This window comes from Dama dama, chromosome 20 (genome assembly GCF_033118175.1).
Source record: "Dama dama isolate Ldn47 chromosome 20, ASM3311817v1, whole genome shotgun sequence".
Classification (NCBI taxonomy): domain Eukaryota; kingdom Metazoa; phylum Chordata; class Mammalia; order Artiodactyla; family Cervidae; genus Dama; species Dama dama.
Genome location: NC_083700.1, coordinates 109,186,357 through 109,213,529, shown reverse-complemented (window position 1 = coordinate 109,213,529; position 27,173 = coordinate 109,186,357). Strand labels below are relative to the sequence as shown.

Below are 27,173 nucleotides of genomic sequence, written 5' to 3'. Positions count from 1 at the left end.
TAGCCCTTGAGATCTGGAATGTGGAGGGGGCGGTAATTTGGGTAGACTCAAATCGGAGAATCTTCCACCCACCAGTCCTCAGGCCTCCCCTGCAGAAGCAGCGGGCTCCTTAGAGAAATGGCTAATTCCAAATCTAGAGACACCAAGGGAGGAGCCTAGAATATATCATGCCAAAGTAAGGAGGTGCTCAAAGGATGATAGGGATATAGCAAAAGGACAAAAAAGTCAACTTGGAGGGTCTCCAAATAGGCGGCTTGTGCACAAGAAATAGTGTCAGATTATAACCTACAGTGTATGCATGTGTGGGTGTGTAAAGTTCTTCCTTATAGTAGAATGTTAATCAGTTCAGTCGCTCAGTCGTGTCTAACTCTTTGCAACCCCATGGACTGCATGCAGCACGCCAGGCTTCCCTGTCCATCACCAACTCCCAGAGTTTACTCAAACTCATGTCCAATGCTAACAAATTACAAGAAACCTTGACAAGCACTAATTGTTCAAGCCAGGAATCACCAATGACTGCTAAAACTAGTGGATCAAAGTTTGATGAGAACTGGATATTTAGTCTCAAAGTATCTCCCATAAAGAGAAAAATCATTACAGTGGAGAAACCTGGCAGATATCATCTTTAAGTAATTAAAGTTACCATCACCAATAATGGTTCAAACTGATATCAGGTACCTTCTGATATGATACATCAAGGACAGACATAATATCACTTCTGTTGTAATACTGCCCAACTGCATAATACGAATTAAATCATGAGAAAGTACCAAATGAAATTTAAGTGCCAAATGAATTTAAAGGCCCCACCAATTTAAGTACCAAGTGAATTTAATAATTCATTTAAATTTAAATGAAATTTAAATTTAAGGTCTTTGATCATGCCCTGACTTTCAAATTTAAAGCCATGAACTTTTCTTTAAACACCCAAGGCAGTAAAAAGTAGCCAGTTCATTTCATTATCCTCTACAAAATAATTGTCCTTTAAAAAATTCCAAGGTATGAAAGAGAAACTGCTCCAGGTTGGAGGAGACTCAAGAAATGAAGTCCCATGGACAGAGGAGCCTGGTGGGCTACAGTCCATGGGGTCGCAAGTCAGACATGACTTAGCGACTAAACCACCACCAAGAAATATGACATCTAAATACAAAAACCAATCATGATGGCCTTCTGACCTTTTCATATTTTTCCTTACAGAAGACATTAGCGGAGCAATTGGTGAAATACGAAGGAAGCCTTGATATTAACTGATAGTATGAAATACTCTATTTCCTAATTTTATTCATTGTATTGTGGTTATGTAACAAAATGTCCTTGTTTCAAGGAAACACAGTCTGAAATGTTTAGGGATAAGGGACATAATGTCTACAAGTTTGCTTTCGTGAAATAGTTACCGAGAGTCATTATTGAGGGTGTAGCTCTAGAGGTGTGGGTAAATGTTAGCAACTGGAGAATCTGGATGAAAGATATGTGGGAGTTCTTTTTACTGTTCTTACAAGTTTTAAGCCTGAAATTATTCAAAATAAAAATGCCCCCTCTCCTCAAAAAGAATCGCTTTATTTCAACAACTGATGAAATAATAGACCTAGGCAATGATCATCAATGAATGCTAAAACTGCTACATAAAAGAACAATAGAACTTTTACAGTGGATCATAGCAACAGGACTAACTGATAAAATCTGACACAAGTAAAACTGGGACAACGAGACAATGCTGCCTGTGATATCACAGGACGAATGCCAATTAACTATTCTTGGAGGGGGAGAGGAGACTCTGAAGCTAGTCAAGTTTCTAGACCTACCAGTTTACAGAAAATGTGGGGGAGATTAACAAATTGACACCATAAGGACGCTCCTTGCTGGATCCATATTATGGACTGTTGTGTGGGTAAATGATCTTGTTTTTTCAATTTTTTTTTTTTTGGATGGGAAGCTGGTTAGACTAAAAGAGACTTAAAACTTAGCAACCAAATGTGATCCATGAACCTCATTTTGATTTTGATTCAAATTTTTGTAAAAAGACACTTCTGAGATAATCTGAAGAATAATATACAGACTGCGTTTAGATATTAAGAATTATTCATACCATTAATGTGGTACTGGCCTGTGCTTTTCTAAAGGTATGTTACAATGTGCACTGAAACACGTTATGGGTGACTCAATATAACTAGGATTTGTTTTAAAATATTCTAAGGGGAAAAGAAAAAGTGAGATTAAAAAATAATTGGTATTTTACCTGCCATTTTGGCAGGAGTTTGTTACATTAGTTGTTAGGACAATGTTTGTGCCCTCTCAGATTTATATGCTGGAAGCCGTAATCCCAGTGTGATGGTATTCAGAGGTGGGGCCTTTGGGAGGTGGTTAGGTTAGGTCATGAGGGTGGGATCCTCGTGTTGGGGTAAAAAGATGATTTTTAAGAGATAGAAAGGTGAGATAGAGAAACATGAGATCTCTCTCTGCCACGTGAGGACATAGCAAGAAGACGGCCACGTGTAAACCAGGAAGATTTTTAGCGGACGCTGGCTGTCAGCACCAAGCCTGTGGGACTTCCCAGTCCAGACCAAGACATGCGTCTCCTTCAAGGCCTCCTTACATTTTTTCCAATTAAAAAGAAAAAGGATGAACTTAGGCAAGAGTTATGCATCTACGTTCCAGTTGACAGAGACTTAGCAGTGTTCCCAAGAGCTCCTCAAGGGGGGTGACCGAGCAGGGAGGTGCGCGCCTGTCTACCTCACCCACTCTCTCCTGCCTGCAAGATGGGCATGATGGTTTTGGGGCTCCAGAGGTCACCTTGGACCATGAGTGACCTTGAGAAGGGAAGCCACAATCTGGATGGCGAAACAGAAAGAACCTGGGTCACTGAGCTATAGCAGCCTTGGGATGACCACCTCCGGGTTTCACTTGAGACATCACCTCGATAAGTCCTTGTTACCTTGTGGCCGCTGTTGTTCAGTCGCTAAGTCGTGTCCAACTCTTCGACCCCATGGACTGCAGCACTCCAGGCTTCTCTGTCCTTCACCGTCTCTGGGACTTTGTTCAAACTCATGTCCATTGCGTTGGTGATGCCATCTTACCATCTCATCCTCTGTCTCTCCCTTGTCCTGCCCTCAATCTTTCTCAGCATCAGGGTCTTTTCCAATAGGTCCAAACCTAATAGTGACCTACTGACCTTCAGGGCTATGTTTCATGTTAAAGGAGACCCTTCAAAGGAAAAACGAATCTGCTATCAAGGCAAACTAACTTTCCACTCATAGATTTAGAGGGACAGGTAAACAACCTTTAAGAAATGAGGTCTCTGCTTAAGACCAGCTGAACTAAGTGTTAGAACTGTGGTGAGTCCCATCCCTGTGACATCATCCCTTTGCCACCAATGAAAGGGGAAGCGAGGGCAGCTGTGAGGCTGCAGTTAGGAAGAGCCTGCTTCTCTCATTTCCCAACATCTGAGTGCTGTTTCTCCCACAGGCTGAACCCATAACCTTGTTACTTTAGCTGCAAGACATTGCCACCGATGAATCCTTGGAGGGAAACTCTTCTCTCAGAGGCTCCAGGTTTCCCTGCCCAGAACCAACACTACCAAAAGCTGTGCAGGTCCATCACACTCAGGGCATCTGATATCTGCCAAACGACCACCACCCGCCTGGCTGCCTCCAGGTTCCCAGGCTCTCCACACTTCCAGCAAGCACTGCAGCTGCTTCACCTGGAACTGCCTGCACTGAAGCAGGGTCAGTCACGCTCTAGAGCTGGACTTATATTCGTTCCCAAAAAACTCATCCATTCTGAGGACAACTTCCATTTGGAAGGTGCTCTCAGCTGCACCTACTTGATTAAGAATGTGCATGCCTATCGCTCTTTTAATGAAGCTCAACTTACCTCATGCGAAGCACAGAAGAGAACCAGCTTCACCTCACAGTAGAACCATACAGACTTTTTAATAAATAATGGAGAGGGGGCATTTTGTACAAAATACATTTCAAATTCTTCAACTGATCAATGTAAGACAGTGTGTATAAAATGGCACACACACTGTACATGTGTGTGTATACATGTACACGAGTTGTATGTATAGCGCCCCTAAAAGAGAAATGAGCTTCCCTGGTGGCTCAGACGGTAAAGAATCTGCCTGCAATGTAAGCGGCCCGTGTTCAATGCCTGGGTCAGGAAGATTCCCTGGAGAAGGAAATGGCAACCCACTCCAGTATTCCTGCCTAGAGAATCCATCAAGGACAGAGGAGCCTGGTGGGCTACAGTCTATGAGCTCACAAAGAGTCAGACACAACTGAGCAACGAACACACACACACACACACGAGAAATAATTATTTAAAATAAAGCCTAAAGTTAGCCTGGGTGGGAAGAGAGTTTGGGGGAGAATGGATACATGCACACAAAAGGCTGAGTTCCATTGCTGTCCACTGAAATTATCACAACATGTTAATAGCCTACATTCCAATATAAAATAAAAAGTTAAATAAAACCTTAGGCAAACCATTCAATATCACAGTAATCCAAGTCTATGCCCCAACCACTAATGCCAAAGAAGCTGGAATTGAACGGCTCTATGATGACCTCAAGACCTTCTAGAACTAACATAAAAAAAAAAAAGATGCCCTTTTCATCATATGGGACCGGAATGCAAAAGTAGGAAGTCAAAAGATCCCTGGGCTAATAGCAAGTTTGGCCTTGGAGAACAAAGTGAAGCAGAGCAAAGTTAATAAGAGTTTTGCCAGGAGAATGCACTAGTCGTAGCAAACACCCTCTTCCAACAACACAACATGGACATCACCAGATGGGTCAATACTGAAATCTGATTACATTCTTTGCAGTCGAAGATGGAGAAGCTCTATACAGTCAGCAAAAACAAGACCAGGAGCTGACTGTGGCTCAGATCATGAACTCCTTACTGCAAAATTCATATTTAAATTGAAGTGGGGAAAACCACTAGACCATTCAGGTATGACCTAAAAATCAAATCCCTTATGATTATACAGTGGAAGTGATAAACAGATTCAAGGGATTAGATCTGACAGAGTGCCTGAAGAACTATGAATGGAGATTTATGACATTGTACTGGAGACCATTCCCAAGAAAAAGAAATGCAAAAAGTCAAAAATGGTTGTCTGAGGAGGCTTTACAAATAGAAGAGAAGCTAAAGGCAAAGGATAAAAGGAAAGATATACCCATCTGAATGCAGAGTTTCAAAAGAATAGCAAGAAGAGATGAGAAAGCCTTCCTCAGTGTCCCTCACTCAGTCGTGTCCGACTCTTTGCGACCCCATGGACTACACAGTCCATGGAATTCTCCAGGCCAGAATACTGGAGTGGGTAGCCTTTCCCTCCTCCAGGGGATCTTCCCAACCCAGGAATTGAACTGGGGTCTCCTGCACTGCATGTGGATTCTTTACCAGCTGGGCTATCAGGAAAGCCCTTCCTTAGTGATCAATGCAAAGAAATAAGAGGAAAATGATAAAATGGGAAAGACTAGCAATCTCTTCAAGAAAATTAGAGATACCAAGGGAACATTTCATGCAAAGACGGGCACAATAAAGGAAAGAAGTGGTAGGGACCCAACAGAAGTGAAAGATATTAAGAAGAGGTGGCAAGAATACACAGAACTAAACAAAAAAGATCTTCATGACCCAAATAAGCACAATGCTGTGATCACTTACCTAGAGCCAGACATCCTGGAGTGTGAAGTGGGCCCTAGGAAGCATCACTATGAACAAAGCTAGTGGAGGTGATGTAATTCCAGTTGAGCTATTTCAAATCCTAAAAGATGATGCTATGAAAGTGCTGCACTCAATATGCCAGCAAATTTGGAAAACTCAGCAGTGGCCACAGGACTGGAAAAGGTCAGTTTTCATTCCAATCCCTAAGAAAGGCAATGCCAAAGAATGTTCAAACTACTGCACAATTGCACTCATCTCACACGCTAGCAAAATTCTCCAAACCAGGCTTCAACAGTGCTTGAACCCAGGACTTGCAGATGTTCAAGCTGGTTTTAGAAAAGGCAGAGGATCAAATTGCCAACATTCGCTGGATCATCAAAAAAGCAAGAGAGTTCCAGAAAAACATCTACTTCTGCCTTACTGACCAGGCCAAAGCCTTTGACTGTGTGGATCACAACTAACTGTGGAAAATTCTTAGAGACAGGAATACCAGAGCACCTGACCTGCCTTCTGAGAAATCTGTATGCAGGTTAAGAAGTAACAGTTACAACCAGACATGGAACAATGGATGGGTCCAAATTGGGAAAGGCTGTATATTGTCACTGTTTAATTTATATGCAGAGTACATTATACAAAATGCTGGGCTGGATGAAGCACAACCTAGAATCAAGATGGCTGGGAGAAGTACCAATGACCTCAGATATGCAGATGACACCACCCTTATGACAGAAAGCAAAGAGCCTCTTGATGAAAGTGCAAGAGGAAAGTGAAAAAGCTGGCTAAAAATTCAACGTTCAGAAAATGAAGATCCGGTCCCATCACTTCATGGCAAATAGATGGGGAAACAGTGGAAAGTGAGAGACTTTATTTTCTTGGGCTCCAAAATCACTGCAGATGGTGACTGCAGCCATGAAATTAAAAGATGCTTGCTCCTTGAAAGAAAAGCTATGACTAACCTAGACAGCATATTAAAAAGCAGACATTACTTTGCCGAAAAAAGTCCGTCTAGTCAAGGCTATGGTTTTTCCAGTAGTCATGTATAGATGTGAGTTGGACCATAAAGAAAGCTGAGCGTCAAAGAATTGATGCTTTTAAACTGCGGTGTTGGAGGAGACTCTTGAGAGTGTCCCTTGGACTGCAAGGAGATCCAACCAGTCCATCCTAAAGGAGATCAGTCCTGGGTGTTCATTGGAAGGACTGATGCTGAAGCTAAAACTCCAATACTTTGGCCACCTGAGGCAAAGAGCTGACTCATTTGAAAAGACCCTGATGCTGGGAAAGATTGAAGGCAGGAGAAGGGGACGACAGAGGATGAGATGGTTAGATGGTATCACTGACTAAATGGACATGAGTTTGAGCAAGCTCCAGGAGTTGGTGATGGACAGGGAAGCCTGGCATGCTGCAATCCATGGGGTCGCAAAGGGTCAGATAGAACTGAGCGACTGAACTGACCATTATCTTGAAATTAAGAAAAGACCCCTAAACTCAGAGCCAATGAAGAGTTCAAGCTCCTTGGTGTATACACAGAACCTCGTCTCATGAAGATAAATCCCATCCACTTGCTCTTCTAGAATGACCTGACCACTCACTCTAGTTCCCAAACCCCTGAATCTGAATGGCTTGTGACTACCTTGAGAGAATAAGTGTCAGAGAAAGTCAGAAGGGATGAGGCAGCCTCTGCCTCAGGGGTGGGAGTCAGCAGCCGAACAAGCAGCCCACCTACCCGCAGCCACCACCCACACTGGAGAGGCACAGACAGCTCCTCCAGCCACCGACCCAGCAGAGTGCGCAGCTGACAATGGCCAGCGCCAGTCACCCACTGTTCACAAGTGAGAGCCATCATGCTGGCCAACCCAAAGGAACCTTCCCAAGATCACAGCCCCTGCTGACATCTGAATAAGACCAGAAAACTGTGGAAGAACTGCCCAGCTGAGCCCTTCCTACGAGGTCCTGACTCACAAAATTACCAATAAAATGAAAGGGTTGTTGTCAGCCAATTTGGGGGCATCATGTAGCAACAGTAACCAGGACACCAACACCCTTGGGGAAAGTGTCCATAATCAAATTATCCTGTCTGGGTATGTTTTTGAAATCTCTGACTTATGACAACTAGAAGCAAACAGTGTACAAAACAAGTACTTTAAAACTCAGGAAGAGCTTAGATAATTTGCCACTATGTTCACAGAAAGGGGCTTCCCTGATAGCTCAGTTGGTAAAGAATCCACCTGCAATGCAGGATACCCTGGTTCGATTCCTGGGTCGGGAAGATCCGCTGGAGAAGGGATAGGCTACCCACTCCAGTATTATTGAGCTTCCCTTGTGGCTCAGCTGGTAAGAATCCACCTGCAATGCAGGAGACCTGGGTTCGATCCCTGGGTTGAGATGATCCCTTGGAGACGGGAAAGGCTACCCACTCCAGTATTCTCACCTGGAGAACTCCACGGACTATATAGTCCATAGGGTCTCAAAGAGTCGGACACGACTGAGGGACTTTCACTTCACTTCACGTTCACAGAAAGAGGTAAGAACATGGTCACTGGAAGTCAAAGAGTGAGTAAATGAGACTGAAAAACTGATAGAACTGCAACAGAAACAAACATTCCTAGGAAAGAATGGTTTCTTTCCAAGATGTGGGAAATTTCTCAGGTAGAAGCAGTGCTCCTGGTTAAGCAAGTGTAATGTTCCATGACTAAAGCGACTTTGCTTCCCCCAAATCTGCCGACCCTCTCCCAAACGCTTATGTTTTTCTTTTTCTTTTTTTTTTTTTTTTAAAAATATGGAACGCTTCATGAATTTGCGTGTCATACTTGCGCAGGGGCCATGCTAATCTTCTCTGTATCGTTCCAATTTTAGTTTATGTGCTGCTGAAGCGAGCACTTATGTTTTTATTTTTAACTTTCCCCCTAACAAGCAGAGACGAGTCTAGTCTGGAAGGTGTGGGCAGGCTCTGGAGGGGATCTTCAGGGGTGTGTATGTGTGGTGAGGGAAGGAGACGAGCCACAGGTCAGCAGAGAGAGACCAAGGAGGATGGACGCTGAATCAACTTACCCTGTTTACCTTGACCTCTACGCTCTCCAACTAAACAACCAGGCGTCACCTCAGAGCCTGCCAGAGAAAGCCATGGCTGCCTCCACGTCCCGGGTACTCACGTGTCTGCAGCTTTTCCATGGTGTCAAGAACATGGCTTAGTACAAAACTCACCTCGACAAGCGTGAGTACAAGTGATGTACCCAGACAGAATACCACCAGGTTTTATTTAAGGTCTTTTTTATTTTCCTCCACACTGGCAAAAGTTCCGAGGGAGCTTAAAGTTCTGTAAACATCTTAACTGTCCCTCTTCCCCACCCCCACTTGTGAATTTACAAAGCAAAGGAGAGCAGGAGTCCCAGTTTTTAATGGTTCCCCATCTCCTCATGCTGTTTGATCCAAAAACTATATACAAGTTTGTAGCAGTCTCTGTATAGTTATTGTACATGTTTAGGAGGGAGGGTGGCCAAAAGGGATAGGGAGAATGCTGATCCAAAAGAATAAAAACAGAAACCAAATAGAATCATCCCAAACCAAACTGCTCTCAGAGCAACTCCAGCCTTCCTCGGGCCATGATGTCAGAAAGGAAAGGCGCTCGACCAGGAGCCGCCCAAACCACAGCACTTCTTGCGCGGGGATGGATGGTCCGGTGGCTGCAGACCAAAGTGTGATTGGCAATTTCAGGTGATGCTCTGTTGGGGGTTGGCGGAGGCAGGAAGAGTATTTGCTTATAAATAGGGCTTGAATACATTTATATTTGCAGTGAAGGGGTATTAGGAGGCCACGACTGAAGCCAGAACCAGGCTTCTCTCTCTCATCCCCTCCATCCCACAGGAATCTCCTGTTTAGTGGTTTCCATGGATGAAGGTCTTAAAAGATGGTCAGGTTTTGCATGTTCTCTTTTCAGAAAAGGCAAGCCAGCAACTTGCCGTTCCAGAATCTTTAGACAAAACCTTTCAGGGCCACAGCAAGACACACACGCAATGCTCTGAGGAACCAGATGAAATTCCGGGCTTTTATCAGAAGCAGAAGTTTATCCCTATCCAAAATGAAATTATACAAATTCATACATATGGTAAAGATCCTAACTGCCTCTTAAACGAGACAAATTTTCAGCAGAAAGGCCCAAAACAAACTGGTCCTAGTCCTCTGAAGTAAAAATATTTATGGGAAAAAATCCGTTTTTGTAAGAAAGAAAAATTAAAAATAAGTTCCTCTCCCAGGCCATAGGGCTTCCTTTGTCCAATCAGGTTGGAGTATGCCAGGGGAGAAGTCAGCTTGCTTGGAAGTCACTATCTAATGAAGAAAAAACAAGAATCCTTTCTCTGAAAGGATCCTCAGAAAGAACGAGGGTGAGGGGTGTGCAGCATCAAACCAACCAATCTAAACACCACCCCACTCAGGGCCTCTTGAATGCAATCCCGAAGTTAGCTGTGGCGATGCCACCTGCAGACTGGAAGAGCTGACTGCCTCTGTCGGACACTCAAGTCACAGTCCATGGGCGCTTTGTTGCTGGCCAATGTCTGTCACCATTAACTCTCTTCATGATTGCACCAGTCAGACCCCTTGCCCGTTTTGGGGGTGGGGTGGGGAAAAAGAAGAAAAAGAAAAATCAAACAGAAGGAAAAAAGTGACAAGAGAAAGTAAATTGCTATTGGCAGATCCCAACACACTTTCTGGGAGACAGGAGGTGAAATCACGGCACAGTAAACACGTGCTGCCCAAAATCAGCCTTGTTGGGGAGGAATCCCCACTGCCACCCCCGAGACACAGCGTCCGGTCCACTCATCTACAGTCTGAGATGTGCACCAACAAAAACGGTTTAAAGAATCTTGGACACAAGAGGGCTAGAAGAAAAAGCCTGAGATGATCGGTTCTGTGATTTCTTGCAGTGACAGAGAGTATATGGTGAGTGAGTGTTGTGTCCGAAGCTGGAGAATCCATGGTCGGCAGAGAGGAGAGGGAAGGCCAGTCTGCTCTGGCAGGTGCTCAGTAGTCATCCAGAGTTTCGATCTCACCCATATTGAGTCGCTCCGAGGAAGCATTGACTGAAAACCCTGCAGGGAAAAATCAGCAATGAGTGACCGACCACCCCCAGACAACCCTGTGGCTGAAACTCAGGCAGGGGGCTGGAATTTCGGTCTCCCGTTTTTGAGCACACCAACAGGGATACGAAAAGGAGGAGGATAAAAGAAGAAAGGATGAAGGTCAGTGCAGTGGTTTTCTTGCCCTTCCAATGAGAGATTCTATTTTTATATGTTTTATTTCTTAAGGTTCTGATATAATTTAATTAGGGAAGAAACACACACACCCCAGCATCACTGATTAAAAAGAACTGCAAACCACTGCCCTAGGGAGCCCTGAATCCAGGCGCGCGCGCACGCGCGCGTGTGTGTATGTGTCAAAGCCAAGGCGTGTGTGCCCTAGGGAGCCCTGAATCCAGGCCTGGGTGTGTGTGTGTGTGTGTGTGTGTGTGTCAAAGCCAAGGCGTGTGTGTGTGTGTGTGTGTGTGTCAAAGCCAAGGCGTGTGTGCCCTAGGGAGCCCTGAATCCAGGCCTGGGTGTGTGTGTGTGTGTGTGTGTGTGTGTGTGTGTGTGTGTGTCTCAGAGCCAAGGCATGTGTGTGTGTGTCAAAGCCAAGGTGCGCGTGTGTGTGTGTCAAAGCCAAGGCGTGTGTGTGTGTCAAACCCAAGGCGTGTGTGCCCTAGGGAGCCCTGAATCCAGGCCTGGGGGTGTGTGTGTGTGTGTGTGTGTCAAAGCCAAGGCATGTGTGTGTGTGTGTGTGTGTGTGTGTGTGTCAAAGCCAAGGCGCGTGTGTGTGTGTGTGTGAAAGCCAGGGCACGTGTGTGTGTGTGTGTGTGTGTGTCAAAGCCAGGGCGTGCATGTGTGTGCGTCAAAGCCAAGGCGCGCGCATGTGTGTGTGTCAAAGCCAAGGCATGTGTGTGTGTGTGAAAGCCAAGGCGTGTGTGTGTGTGTGTCAAAGCCAAGGCGTGTGTGCCCTAGGGAGCCCTGAATCCAGGCCTGGGTGTGTGTGTGTGTGTGTGTGTGTCAAAGCCAAGGCGTGTGTGTGTGTGTGTGTGTGTGTCAAAGCCAAGGCGTGTGTGCCCTAGGGAGCCCTGAATCCAGGCCTGGGTGTGTGTGTGTGTGTGTGTGTGTGTGTGTGTCAAAGCCAAGGCGTGTGTGCCCTAGGGAGCCCTAAATCCAGGCCTGGGGGTGTGTGTGTGTGTGTGTGTGTGTGTGTGTGTGTCTCAGAGCCAAGGCATGTGTGTGTGTGTCAAAGCCAAGGTGCGCGTGTGTGTGTGTCAAAGCCAAGGCGTGTGTGTGTGTGTCAAACCCAAGGCGTGTGTGCCCTAGGGAGCCCTGAATCCAGGCCTGGGGGGGTGTGTGTGTGTGTCAAAGCCAAGGCATGTGTGTGTGTGTGTGTGTGTGTGTGTGTGTGTCAAAGCCAAGGCGTGTGTGTGTGTGTGTGTGTGTCAAAGCCAAGGTGTGTGTGTGTGTATCAAAGCCAAGGCGTGTGTGCCCTAGGGAGCCCTGAATCCAGGCCTGGGTGTGTGTGTGTGTGTGTGTGTGCGCGTCAAAGCCAAGGCGTGTGTGTGTGTGTGTCAAAGCCAAGGCGTGTGTGCCCTAGGGAGCCCTGAATCCAGGCCTGGGTGTGTGTGTGTGTGTGTGTGTGTGTGTGTGTGTGTGAAAGCCAAGGCGTGTGTGTGTCAAAGCCAAGGCGTGTGTTTGTGTGTGTGTGTGTGTCAAAGCCAGGGCGTGCACGTGTGTGTGTCAAAGCCAAGGCGCGCGCATGTGTGTGTGTCAAAGCCAAGGCATATGTGTGTGTGTGTGTGAAAGCCAAGGCGTGTGTGTGTGTGTCAAAGCCAAGGCGCGCGTGTGTGTCAAGCCAAGGCGTGTGTGTGTGTGTATCAAAGCCAAGGTGTGTGTGCCCTAGGGAGCCCTGAATCCAGGCCTGGGTGGGTGTGTGTGTGTGTGTGTGTGTGTGTGTGTGTGTGTGTGTACATGTGCGTGCGTGCTGGGTGTGTGTGTGTCAAAGCCAGGCCTGGGTGTGTGTGTGTGTGCTGGGTGTGTGTGTGTCAAAGCCAGGCCACACTGGCTAGGGGGAGAAGTTCATTCAGAAGGTGTAGCTACCTTAGAAGAATGGGGCAGGGGGAGGACAAGAATAACACACTAAGTACTTTATAACCACTCAACCAAATGACTCTGAAATATGAGTGAGAATCATCACTACTTCAGCCCCATTCACTAACTGGGAATATTCTGGGTCCAAAACACTGCCAAAGTTCTGGTTGAGAGGTTCTGCTTTGCGGCAGGAGGCTCCAAGGAAGGCTGGCTACAAGATCCTGAGAGCTCTCAGCTGCTCTTCCTATCGCACAGAAGATGGCACAGAAATGAAAAAACTCCCTTATTCACCTCAACCTACTGTAAGTAGACCAGCAAAGGCAAGGACCTCACTGGGCAGCACTGATTAACCAAAATGCTACCTGGTTTAGAAAAAGCAATACTAGCACAGCTGAGCTTACAAACACTACTGAGGTCTGAAAACCCAATGCCATCAGTCATGTGTAAGTTTTCAATAAACTTCACATAATCAGAGACTGATAAAAGGTACTATTAACAGGGCCTTTCTGGAACGAGTGAGTCTCAAAACGCTTTCAGTTCAACCACCCTAAATGAAACCCCAAACTGTCTCAGTTGCTGTTTGAGTATCAAAAAGTAAACAGGCGAAGTTCTCCAGTCTAAAAGCAGCTCTGTTAATATTACTTTGAGCTACTGCCCCCTCCTTTTTGTCCTTTAACAGTCAAGTTTTCAAACAAATACACACTTTAAATGTACCAATAATACACAAAAATGTCTTACATAATAAAAATAGTTGAATTATATTACATTTTGACTCCAAAATATCCTGATTTGAAAACATAAACATGCCTATTTTTTAATCAAGGAAGCTGTGGTACAAGCTGTTTCCAAGGCCTCCTATTGGAAGAGGTTAGGATTCCAAACCCCAACCTGAGTTCTACCCCTCAACTGTGTTCCCATAACCTGCAGGACTTTTTTCCCGTCAAAATAATGAAAGCCTTAGTGTGTTCGTACTTGAAAGTAAGTTATTTAGGTAAACGAAAACCCTAAAGAACAAACAGTCTATGAAATGAACTACTACTCGGCTCTAAAGCAGGTTTTTCTTTGACTTCACATGTATCTCGAAAACAAATGTGATAAAAACAAAATGAGCTACATGCAATAAAAGCGGGAATGCAAAAAAACACAAAATATTTTAGTCATGCAGACACAGGACTGGGAAAAGAAGCCTGGGGCCAAAAAACGGTGAAGTATCCATTGCTCTAATAGAATGATTACTGGACTGGCTTTAGCAGATGTGGTCTCATTTACTTGTCAAGAAAAGCAGTGAGGAGGGCACTCTTCCCCACCTGACAGAAGCGGGACACTCTGGGGTGTCATAAGACCCCAAGCAATACCAACAGGGACTGAGCCCCGGTATGCCCAGCTCTAACGACCACACTCTTAGGTTTAGAACAACAGACACTCACTCACATGACTTTAAGGTTTGGGGGACTGTTTCTGTAAGAAAACTATGACTGATGAAAAATGGTACTTTGTGTGTATATTCCTCATATCCAAGCACAGGATGCTGGCTCACAATGGCACTTGCCAGCTTGAAAAACTAGAAAACACAAGTACAGTGGAGGACATGAGCATTAAGATTAGGCTGAGCTCGTTCTGAAGGTTTGTTTTAGAAGCGAAATGCAATTTTGGTCAGTGATCACTTTCTCAATGGATATGATGGGGTCAAATTTGAATTTGTTTTCCTATTATGTGCATGGGTAACTTGTGACTGATGTATATTTGTTAATTTTTCTTAATCTGCAAGTCAATAAGGCATATATCAATTAGAAACAATAATAAATGGTTAGTAGGTATGGGGCAGAAATTATCAGAGGAATCTCCAGAAGGTTTACTTGAGCAAAAATTCTCATTATAGGGTATATAAGCAAGAGCCCACCCAAGTGAGTTTCTTCAGTATTTTCCGAATAGTTTTACTTCCCTTATATTTAATTTTTCTCATTCCTTTTCAAGATATATAATCCTTAAAACTCTAGTCCTAGAACGACCTCCCTCTCATTCCCCTGAAGGGGGATTTTAAGTCCCTTTCTTTCTTACATCTATAATAAACAATGGGGTCAGATCAAATATTTAATCCAAAAACATTTACACCTCATTTTCAGAAGAACCTACCCCTACTGCCCTAGCCAAGTACCACCGTTAAATAGTGGGAGATTCTTAGCTAGAACTCACAACCAGAACTGAAAAACACTCTAAAGTCTACATTCATCTATTTCTGTCAAAACTGGACAAAATTTTGGACTGATCCATCCATCCTTAACATAACCTTCCAAGACAGGCAGAAGAAAACAAAACTGCGCCAGACCTCTAGGTTTCCAAAGCCCGCTTGCAGAGCACAGTTCCAAGGGGTGATGCTCAAAGCTAGGTTTGTTACTGGTATATTGATTTCTCCGGGGCAGGAAACCTCTGCAGCATGGATCCCAGCAAGGGCGAGCAGTCTACCTCTCACTGTGCTGTCAGCTCGTTCACCTCCGTATGATGCCTCCCTGTCACTTCACACTCGGTCCATCAACACTGAAACATCATGTCCTCTCCCCATAAGCCTGGTGCGCTTTCCAGTGCTCATCATTTGATCAAAAGGGCGACTCTTTCCATCCTGCTGCCCCAAACCTTTCCTTTCTCCTTGTCCAAGCCTATCCCTTAACGTTCCGAAATCCATCTAACTCCTCTCCATCTTCACTGCCAAAGCCCTACCCTAGGCTACCAGTATCTTTCACCTGGTCTATACTGCACCCTCCAGCAGGTTTGCCTGACTTCCCAACCTGCTATCTTTGCCAATATAACCATTCTATTCCAGACAACACAGTTTTATAACAGCTCGTGAATACATTTATGAACAGAGAATAATTTTAATTTCATCCTTGCTGGTGAGGTTGTTAGGCCCAGTTTAAGAAACAAAGGCAGCCCATCAACTTTGCCTATGCTGTTTGTTATTCCAGAAACACCATACCCTATCCTTCCTGCTTTTTCAAAGCCCCAATTCAGGTGTCACCTTTTCCACAGAGCTGACCTGTATGAGGACACTGGTCCCTAACATTGGGTAAGAACAGTCATGGGAAAAAAAGAAAGAATAGCTATGGGTAACACAGAAGAGTGAAGAGAAAACAGACCTGCTCTGAGATCCCAGCTGCACTGCTAAATGCTGAGTGACTCTGGGAAGCGTCCTCAATCCTGTAGGCCTTGGTTTACTATTGTTACCCCTGGAACACTGCCTCATAATGCAGTGCACCTCAATATGCACTGAGCATATTATACAGTGAATATCAACAAATATCAGTTCTTTTTTGAGCATCTGCTTCGATTATGGTCTGCTTCCATGCAAATCAGCATTTTACATTTTAAACAACATTTACTGTTCTCCATTAGCATTATTTTCCAACTAAACTGGAAGTTTTTTTAGGAAAATTCATGTTACATATAAAAAGTCTTTAAAATATAAGACACCATACAATGTATTTTTTTCTTACTCCCTATAGTAGATGAGGCATAGCTCTTGCAGAGATGCCCAGTAAATACTATTTATTTTGAACTGGCTAAAAAAACTTTTGTAAGAAAAATTTCCCTTCATGAAAAACCCTCCACCATAGTACTTGCATATACTCCACCCCCAACACCCAGCTAAGACTTCAGGCCTGTGCTCACCTAATAGACTAGGATCTGCTCGGACCATCTTCTGCTTTTTCTTCTTCTTGCCACTTTGTACAGCTTCAAAATTGGATTGTTGGTTGTTGGTCTGATTGGTCTGAAATACTGAATGGAGTGCACTGTGGTTCATCCCCCACACAGAGTCCTGTAACACAAGATGGCACTGCTGAGATTACACAGTGGACACAAGCCTGGCCCACCCTCAGAAAATGGCTGACCTGGCCTCACCTTACCAAGGAGGAGTTTAAAGACAGAAAGCCTACCGTGGATTCTGGTAACAAGAAACTGGGAGCAGTCCACTGAGCCACCTTCTTCCCTTCACTGAGATTCAGGCAGCCCACTTAGGCCGTGTGTCTCCACAGGCCCATCCTGGGGACTCCAGGTGTCCACACTGCTGGGACACACAGCGGTCAAAACCTCTCCAGGGGCTTCCCTGGTGGCTCAGTGGTAAAGCATCCGCCTGCCAGTACAAGGGTCACAGGCTCAATCCCTGATCTGGGAAGATCCCACCTGCTGTGGAAGGACTGAGCCTGGGCTCTGGAACCTGGGACCCACAAGTGCTGAGCCCGCACGCCCTAGAGCCTGTGCTCCCTAAGAGAAGCCACTGCAATGAGAAAGCCTGTGCATCGCGATGGAGATGGGCCCCGCTCACTGCAACTAGAGAACAGACCACAACCCAGCACAGCAAAAAATGAAACAAAATTAAAAAAACCAAACAACTCTCCAGACATACATGGAATCTGTACCATCCACCAGGAATTCGCTCTCTGGCAATTTATACCCCTCACCTACTCAAAGTGGAAGGTTCCTTTATTCTCCGGGCCCCGGAACAGAGAGGAGAGCCTACAGACCGGCCGACGGCCCATCACCAAACAATATTCCTATCAGCAATCCCAGAAGGGATCTGTTCCCAAAATATTCTTCACATACTTTATACCAACTGGTTAAACTATGAAACAGTCTACCAGCCATTCATACTACATGCTGCTCTTATGAGAGCAACTCATTTTAAACTGGGATCAGGTTCCCGAGCTAGGTGACGGAACGGGGTGGGGGGGTGCAGACTGGAGCGAGCACGTGGGGAGGACAAGCCTGGCTGTGCGCACAGAAGTGGCCCTCTCACAGACGGAGAGACTTCTGTACTGCTGCATGGTGTCTTCTGATTCCTTAAAATATTTTTCCTGGGGCTGTTTGTGTTCACGTATTTCATTTTCCTTCAGTTGATCCATTAGCCCCATCTATCCAAACGGATTTTAAATGCCCTATACTTCTCTGTACCTTACACACTCCTAAAGGTGCGCTATGACAAACATTCTGGTAGAAGAACTACGAGATTAAAAATATTCTTAAGCCTGTCTGTGAGTTCTGACAGACTGTTTTTCAGAAAACTTGTAAAGACAATCCTTATCATTCATGGATTCCATTATCTGTGAATTTGCTTACTTATAGTGTTTCTGTCCTCATTTGGAACATGCATGTCTATAGAGCAATGAAAAACTGAGCTGCCCAAGATACATGTTCCTAGTTGAGGCAGAACTGGGCAATACTTTCTGCCTTCTTGTCCCAGCTCTCATACTGCAAAGGGGCATCTTTCTCGGTCTATTTTGGGTCATGTTTTGCACACTGCTGTTGGTGATTTCATTGTTTAAAATGGCTCCCGAGCGTCAAGTGCTGTCTAGTGTTTCTAAAGGGCCCAAAGACTGTGATGTGCCTCAGAAAATGTGTGTGTTAGGTAAGCTTTATTCAAGCATGCATCATAGTGACAGTGGCTGTGAGTTCGGTATTAAGGAAGCAGCAATGTATTTAAATAAGGTATCCTTAAACAGAAACACACACAGAACAAGGTTATCAGTATTAACAGTTATCAGTTGACAAAAATGCTGTAACACAGGTCCACAGAAACCTAACCCCGCTAGGAGCAATGGTTCAGCACTTGCTAATTCTGTGTTGGCAGCAAGTCCACAGAACAGAACTCCCGAGAATAACAAGAACTGATTATGCCTTTACATTCTCATCAACAGTGTATGAGATATTTGGCAGGTACAGTATTGTCAATACTGGGAACAAATGATCTGAAGCTTCAGAGAGTTAACACTGGTGAGTTTTAACTATTAAAACCAAATTTATGCACCTATGACAAGTTGGCATTTGCAATTGGACAGAGGCACTTATATGAACCAAGAAAAATGGGGCTGGCATGCCTATCAGTGAATGAATGGTTATATAGTTGGTATTTGGGAAATTCACAAAGGTCTCAGGACATGTAACTTGAAAACGTCAAGTCTACCTGGTTTTAAAAGGTTCCAGTCATGTGATGTACAAAAATGGTAGTAGTATTTTAAATTTTCATTTCTCTGGCTGCTCCACTTTCAAGACGCTAACACTGACCAGGGCGTCACATTCTGCTGCCTCATACCTGCTGCTGCTGCTGCTGCTGCTGCTGCTGCTGCTGCTGCCGCTGGTTGGCTTTCTGTTTGGCACGGCGCTCAAGGAACTGCTTGGCAAACTCCTTGGCCTCTGAGGTATCTCCTAAATAGGCCCTAATGTAATCATGGACCTCATATGGAGATTCTACTTCCTTCAGGAAAGAAACAAATGTGGGCACTGTATCATGAGAGGGGAGAAGACATAAAAAGTAACAATGAAATACCACACAGCAGAGATCAGGTTCAGTCTTCAATATATTTTAACACCTAACAGGGACATGAATGATGGAAACTGGAAAGGCATGCAGCTATTACGCTAAGTATTCTTTAACCTACTCTGTAGTCATGGGTGGGGAACCCCAATCTCATTGTAACACCCCAAATCATCTGAAATATCACAGAGATGAAGATATCATGCGTTTGTTTCACTAAATGTTATTTTGCTAGAAACTAAGTTATGTTGATGAAACAACTGCTTGCCTAAGACTAAAGTAATCTGGGGATTCCTTTCTTTTCTTCTTTAAATTCAGTCAATATGTTTTAAGTGCCATGGTGTATGCCAGGCACCGTGACAGATACTGAAGATACAGCTGCAGCCTCCTTTCGCTTCACTGAGATAACCTCTGTTTACACAGAAAAATTCAATATGAAGCAGTGTGGTGCAGGAGAAAAGTGCAAGTATCAGAGTTAGACAGACATGGGTTTAAAACTTGACTCTGAAATTTGCTCACTGTGTGACCTTGATGAGCTACTTAACCATCCTGAGCCTCCGTTTCCTAATTTATAAAATGGGGATAACATCACCGACATTGTAAAGGTAAGTTATGGCAAAAATTAAGATAACTAGGATAACACATATTAACCCCTAGAAAGTGCCTAGTACATGGTAGGTGCTTAATGGATGGTAGTCATTACTCTTTTTCACTCTTGCTTTCTCTGACTCGTTCTGACCATCAGCTATTGTCACACTGCTGCAAAGGAACCCTTCTTTTCCTGCTCTGTTTTTTTAAAAAAAAAGGTTTCCGGCTTTAGAAAAGACATCAGAGATGGACTAGCTCAGCAAAGCTCACGAGTTATGGGAATGCCATCCACACCGAGCTGACTGGTCTCTGTTCGAACATTTGCGAGTGAGGGAAGTACTCGCTTCCATCTCAGGCAGACACTTCTCTTTGTGAACAATCAACAAGCAGCAAGTTTTTCTTCAAATTGCACCGAAACCTTTTCATTTGCACATTATAGGCCTCAGCTTTATCCCATACAAAGCACGTCTACCTGCTCTGTCACGACTCCCACCCCTGCCCCCAAAGGCAGGAACGGAACAATTCTCACATCACCTCAGTCTTCTCTCATGTAGGCTGACCTATGTCCTCAGTGTAACAGTTACTCTCCTTTGTCCATCTGGCGATGCCCCCCATAAATGAGCAGGACGGAACTATCATCTCTTCCGCCCTGTCCATCATAGGACAGCCTGCAACAGCAGCTACGTTTTGGCATCCACTGGTAACCTAGTTCAGTATAGTATTACAGAACTTTTCTCACAAGTAATGCTGTAAAAGAGTCAAGTCCTTACAGTAGGTGCAGGACTTGACCTCCATCAAACTTCACCTCCTCAAGGCTGGCCCATCATTTCAACTTCCTAACTCTTTGTAGGGCCTGCTCTGCCATTCCACATGCTGGGTTTCCCTCCCCAGTTCTTACCATCCAAGTTATTTGCCGTATTAAGGGCATGAAGCATCTGTTCACACCACTGGGTAAATCCATCTTGGGCTTTATTTACTCCCTGAAAGAGCTTCAGCAATTTTTCTTCTTCTTCTACTTTCTTATTCTGCCGGTTAGACACACCTACAGATTTACTAAAGCAAAACAATAGGGTGGTATTATATTCCCAGGAACTGTTACTATTATGATCATACTCTAACACCATACATAGATAATGTCTTGGCAACATTGGATGGCTGTCCAGCAATCCAATTCTTGGCTCCAAAAATGAAAACAAACAGACAAACAAACAAAAGCCCAAAAACAAAAAAAGTGAAATACTGGGGTTGGGGGTTGGGGAGTTTACTCAATACCTATTAAAATCTAGCCTCGGTTAGTACATTTTAGTTTGTGAATACAGGGCTTCTTTTCAGAGAAATTATTAAGTTCTTATGTGTCCGTCAGTAAGATTTTAAAATCTTGCTAAGCCTCAGTTTCCTCATCTGTAAAATGACACTAATACTTCTTTGGGTTATTAAAAAGAACAAAAATATTATATGCAAAGGCCTAGAGCACAGTGCCTGGCAAAGATGCTCAACATGTTATTCAGTGTCCTATTCATCACACATTAAGCCCTCAATTAATCGAGAAGAAACAGTCTGACAACACTACCATTTATTAAGTGGTTACTATGTGCCAGGCACTTTACTAACTACTTCACATGTATTCACTTAACCTTTACAACCACACCCATGAAGTTGCTATTGCTATCTTCATTTTACAGATGAGGGAACTGAGGCTCAAAGAGGTTCCCTCCTGCCCAAGGTCACACAGCTCATAAGTGCTAGTGCTGGGATCTGAGTTCATGACTTAACATTAAAACCCATGCTTGTTCAACAAAAGAAAGATGAATGTAAGATGTAACAAATTTATCATAAAAATAAAACAGGTTAAGTGTTTATAATATTCTAACTTAAAATTTTAGAGAAAATGCTACACTCTTTTAGAGACTACCTTGGAGAAATATTCAACAGCAGTAACAAAAAATATTAAGTGGTTACCACGTGACAGGCAATGGACTCCATGTCCAGCAACCAAAGGAGCCGCTAGTAATAATACCGATGTGTTTCCATAGGGAAGAAAAACAATCATCAAACTATCACCTCACATGCCAGGAAATAGGTGAAAGTAAGTAAAAACTAAATAACTACCTTTCTCTGGCCACCCAGTATCATACTCCTCACGTGCCCTTCCTCCCCCAATCCACCAAGGAACACAGGTTGATCGCTTTGAGCCCTACCTGAGACCGGCGTTTTTATTTTTGTTTGTTGAGTTCCTAGGTCCCACCTCTTTCACTGCATCATCCCAGAATCCCATGTTGGAGTTTTTAGTGTCAGCATTGCTCCAGATACTACTGACTAGGTCAGAGGCCCACTGGTTAGGGGGACCAGTATTTATAGAGCCCCAAACAGAATTCCCAATGCTGGTGTGCAGGTTGGAATGCTGTTAAAGAAAGAGACAGGAATAACTAGTTGACAATATGAAAAGGGCACAAAGAGCGCCCACCGCAGTCAGAGCAGGTCGCTCACACCGCCAGCCCACACGCCTGCGTGGGAAGGCGGACCCACCGTGTTACTCCGGGCTCTGTTTGGCTGCTGGTGTTGCTGCTGCTGCTGCTGCTGCTTCTGCATCTGCCTGGCTTCTTCCTGTTGGATCTCCAGCAGAGACTTCGCAGTGCCTGCAGGTTTGCTGACGTTCCCCCAGCCCGAGAGTTTCTGCTGTTGCTGCTGCTGCTGCTGCTGGAGAGCTTTCATCAGTTCCCTCTGCTGGCGCCTCTGCTGCAGGCACAACAGAAGCTACCTCAGGATTCCAGTTTTTAAAATAAAAGTTACAAATGTCCAGTATACCAAATGGAATATAAATACATAGTGTGTGTGCTGAGATGCTTCAGTTGTGCCTGACTCTGTGACCCTACGGACTGTACCCACCAGGCTCCTCTGTCCATGGGACTCTCCAGGCAAGAATACTGGAGTGCATTGCCATGCCCTCCTCTAGGGGATCTTGCCAACCCAGGGATCAAACCTGTGTCTCTTACGTCTCTTGTACTGGCAGGTGGGTTCTTTATCACTAATGCCACCTGGGAAGCAACTATATAAAATTAAACGCCTAACAGTTAACTCCTCTGCTGCAAATAAAGATGTAAACTGTCAGAAGTACTAAGAGAAGAATAAAAAGAAATTAAGAATTACTTCTTAAAAATTAAATAGGACTTCTATTTAAGCATAAGAATGTAATATGCTTATTTCCAAAGTCCTATCAAAATAACAAAAATAATTTTTTTCTACAACATAAACTTTAAGGACAAAGAGAATGAAAAAGTTTTTAAAAGCTGGAAAGCAGGCAAATAAAGACAGCCAATACAACAGACCCAGTAAGTTGAAACCTAAGTAAAGAAAGCTCAGAAACAGGTCAATTCATACAGAAAGCTCAGGAATTACAGGCATGGGTATCTCAAACAAAGGAAGACAGGCTGAAAGTCTGTAAAAAGCAACATTAAGACCCTGAATTACCCTCCCCACCCAATGCAGTTGGCAACTTTCCCTCACCTCTCCCCAGCAGAAAATTAAAACTTTCCTTTTTAAAGAGGCTGAACCAGCTAAGTGGATTATTCTATAGGAAAACTGACCTACCACAAGAGAATACACCCACAGATGCCAACAGATGGTAGGATTTGAACAGGAGAGACCACCACAAACACCATCACATCAAACCCCAGCAAGGCGCCACATGTCCCAGAGCCTCCCAACAGCACCTCAGTGTCTCCTTCCTAAATAAGAACAAATAGCCCAGGATGCAGACATCTGACACAGCCTGTAAGATGAAAGCCAGAGCCCAAATCAAACAAGCAAAGTTCTGCTGTAACAGAAACAAGACAAGGGAAATAGAAGTGACGAGTAAGTATTACTCTTAGAGGTAAGATGCTGTATTCAGTGAAACAAGAGTAAGAGACTATAAACACAAATACTTAAGAGGGAACAATATATGGACTCAGAACTTTAAGAGAGCATATGTTAAAAGTTCAATAGAAGGACTGAAAGAAAAGATACTGTGTGATCCCATGGACTGTAGCCCACCAGGATTCTCTGTCTATGGGATTCTCCCAAGCAAGAATACTAGAGGCAGCTGACACTTCCTCCTTCAGGGGATCTTCCCAACCCAGGGACTGAACCCTCCTCCCTTATATCTCCTGCATTGGCAGGTGGATTCTTTACCACTAATGCCACCTGGGACAATATGCAGATGACAAAATTTTGAGAAACAGCACATGTGTGCAGCAAGCCAAGCATGTTCAGATCTGAACAAATTAGAGGGTCCTGGAAAGGACACCTCCAGGGAAAGAATGAAATAGAACTGTCAGATACTATCTGCTGGGTGGCACTTTATACATTTTGAAGCGTGCAGACTTAACTGTTCAAAGAAAATCAAATGAAAACACAAGGCAATTATTAACTTCTAACAGACAAAAATATGAACAAGAAAAAACCTGTGATTCCAACTCTGATGACCATTATTATTTTTTCATTTTGCAGAGACCGAAATTAGTGGAACAATTTCTAGCCTTGGAGGCAGAAGCTACACTCTGCTCTGCATCCAGCTGGTAACGTTTGAGAAAAGAGAGATGATTTCAGAGAAAGCTCAGCCTTTTTTCTTTCGAAAGAGGGTAGGAAATATGGTAAATTTTAAGGCGAAGAAAGCTTTTAACCTACTGGGTGATGTCATGCACACTACACGGTGAACATGCACAGACAATTTTCACAGCCTTTAGTGAACCACACCACCCAGATCCAGAATGACAGCTTGCATTCTCGAACAAATTGACTGCTCTGCCTCAAATCATACCCACGTACAGTACTTCCTTTAAGACTCAGTTACCTCATGCCACCTTCTCAGAGAGGCCTTCCCAGTCAGTACTATCTCAAATAAAACTAGACAGTCAATTGCTACCCACCACCGATACTATTCCCAAGTCCCAACCTTCTCCCTATGCCCCTTCCCACTTTATTTTTCTTTCTGACAGATACTGCCTTCTAGAACTCCGTATGTCTTTTCCTGTCCTTGTTCCCTCAACTAAAGGTAAGCTTTATGAAGGGAGAGACTTGTCTGTTTTAGATTCAACTATATCCCCACGAGCAGCAAATACACAATGGACGGATGGCACTCAGCTAGTGGTATGCTGAGCCAAACCATTTCACTTACTCATTTTTTCCTTTCTGTCAAGAACTATGTTCTACCGCCCCCCATCCCTTTCTCTTTTTCGTATCCTCTCTATCCTAATGAGGAACTACAGGATACAGATGAACAAACAGAGAGACTGTATTTGTCATATTTTAAGGTTTTATAGGTTAGTCAGAACCCAGTACCCTTTAGAGAAAAAAATTTCTGCATTGTAAGCATTAAATTTATAAGAGGCTATCTGCACAAAACTCACCCCTAATTCTGAAACACCCATGTAACTTTTATTTCTGAGCTATTCTCTCAAGAGCTATGGTAAAATGTTTAAGGTAATCGAATATTTTTGTACCCAATCTTAATGTTATTTCTGTTAGATCCTTCATATTTGCTAGTGACCATTGTACAGGCTAAAGAGCTGAAAAATAAATATCTAACTCGGATACACAGCAACTCTGACAACAATATTTATCTTTAGTAGCCACTAATCCAGAATGCACACTGGCTATTCTTAATCACCGATTGTCTAGATCACTTTTAAAATTTACCTCCTCTCGAAGCTGCCGTTCTCGTTCCTCTTCTAGTTTTTGGATTTCAGCCAATGATAGTGTTGCCTGAGACTGACATGCTGTCGTGTTGGACTGCTGGCCCCACGTTGAAGAAGAGGGAAGCTAGCAAAAAAGGAAGGCAGAAGAGTTCATGAGGACACACGGATAGGAAACGGAGGGCAATAATGCATTGTGTACAGCCAGAATATTCATGCTTCCCTCAATATCATTTATAACAGTCAATTCAAATTTCCTTCTTTGATCCTTTTACATGACTATTCTACCAATCAGTTTTGCTTCTTTTACTTAATTTTCTTTTGTCACAAGATAATTTTAAAACAACTTAAAACATATCAATATTATTGCTGTTTTAGTTGCTAAGTGGTGTCTGACTATTTTGCAACCCCACAGACTGTAGCCCACCAGGCTTCTGCATGGGAGTCCCCAGGCAAAGAATACTGGAGTGGGTTGCCACATCCTCTTCCAGGGGTTTTTCCTGACCCAGGGATTGAAACACTGCATCTCCTGCACTGTCAGGCAAGTTCTTTACCACTGAGCCACCAGGGAAGCCCAAAATACATCAATACACTTTTATTTGATTTACTCTTACGAAACTGCAAATTTGTTACACCTGTCACTGATATACAGCCATAAAGGGAGAGAATGAAACAAAAGAATCACAAAGTTTTTAATCCAAGGAGTTAATAAGGACATGATACCCTGTTTTCCAGTGAAAGGGTTAAGGACAAGATTTCTGAAGGGAAAGCTGAGGTGGGTAGCTAATGCCAGGCAGTTTTCAATCAGTCTTTCACAAAAGAGAATTAACCAGGCTGTGGCTTCTAGTCATGAGCACTAAATTGGTTTTAATCGATTATTCTGTTTTTCCTAGCCCTTAAAATTTTCGACTAAAATAAAGTGTAAACATGAGTCCTGTATACTTTAGTGTTCTCAAAAGTTTGATTGTTTCTAAGGGAATCCCTTGGTCTTTCTGAGCCAGAAAAAGATTCACTCAATTTTCACACATCTTATGGCTCTTAAAAACTAAAACCAAATCTAAACCAGATAGTAAAAACAGTACGTGTGTGTGGATCAAAACAAAATGCCAAAATAGAAAGGTTCTTCAGTAGGGATCTCTAAAATTGGAACTGATGGGATAAGGGTCTGCTGCTGCTGCTAAGTCACTTCAGTCGTGTCCGACTCTGTGTGACCCCACAGACATCAGCCCACCAGGCTCCCCCGTCCCTGGGATTCTCCAGGCAAGAACACTGGAGTGGGTTGCCATTTCCTTCTCCAATGCATGAAAGTGAAAAGTGAAAGTGAAGTTGCTCAGTCGTGTCCAACTCTTAGCGATACCATGGACTGCAGCCTACCAGGCTCCTCTGTCCATGGGATTTTCCAGGCAAGAGTACTGGAGTGGGTTGCCATTGCCTTCTCCTGGGATAAGGGTAAAAGCAGGTTAAACTGTCACTGATGTTACCAGACAGCTCTCCAAACGAGTGCCCTCAACACTACTGAACATCCTCAACATAATGAGCAACCCTCAACATTTTCTGCCCAGTGGTGGGTAGTATGAACACTTCTCTTATATGCACCTTTGCTCCGGGAGGAGAGGGTACAGAAGGGAGCTAAGAGAGAAAGACGGGGGTACCAAAGTAGGAAAAGTGGGGCACAAATGAACTCTTCCGCTTCATAGGAAATGACACATTTGGAAAGTCCTATCAAACCTGCAGCATCACTTGGAAGACCCATAAAAACAGAGATGCCCTGGCTCCCATGTTCAATGAACAGCCAACG

The 27,173-nt window shown here is 44.0% G+C and overlaps 1 protein-coding gene and 1 non-coding gene across 10 annotated transcripts in view; both read right to left on the bottom strand.

Annotated features, from left to right (window-relative positions):
• Positions 1 to 8,433: 8,433 nt before the first annotated feature.
• LOC133041757 (U6 spliceosomal RNA) lies at positions 8,434 to 8,540 on the bottom strand. Its single transcript, XR_009689332.1, has one exon. It is a non-coding gene; the product is annotated as a U6 spliceosomal RNA (small nuclear RNA).
• Positions 8,541 to 8,913: 373 nt separating this feature from the next.
• Positions 8,914 to 27,173, bottom strand: part of GIGYF2 (GRB10 interacting GYF protein 2) — a 128,225-nt gene continuing 109,965 nt past the window's right edge. For all 9 annotated transcript variants that reach the window (XM_061122477.1, XM_061122470.1, XM_061122479.1 and 6 more), the window contains 7 exons: positions 25,380 to 25,502; positions 22,230 to 22,439; positions 21,902 to 22,104; positions 20,602 to 20,756; positions 18,894 to 19,081; positions 16,475 to 16,622; positions 8,914 to 10,747 (listed from right to left, as the gene is read on the bottom strand). In XM_061122477.1, the coding sequence (XP_060978460.1) occupies positions 10,680 to 10,747; positions 16,475 to 16,622; positions 18,894 to 19,081; positions 20,602 to 20,756; positions 21,902 to 22,104; positions 22,230 to 22,439; positions 25,380 to 25,502 (1,095 nt within the window). In that variant the 3' untranslated portion in view covers positions 8,914 to 10,679. The remainder of the gene's footprint in view (positions 10,748 to 16,474; positions 16,623 to 18,893; positions 19,082 to 20,601; positions 20,757 to 21,901; positions 22,105 to 22,229; positions 22,440 to 25,379; positions 25,503 to 27,173) is intronic.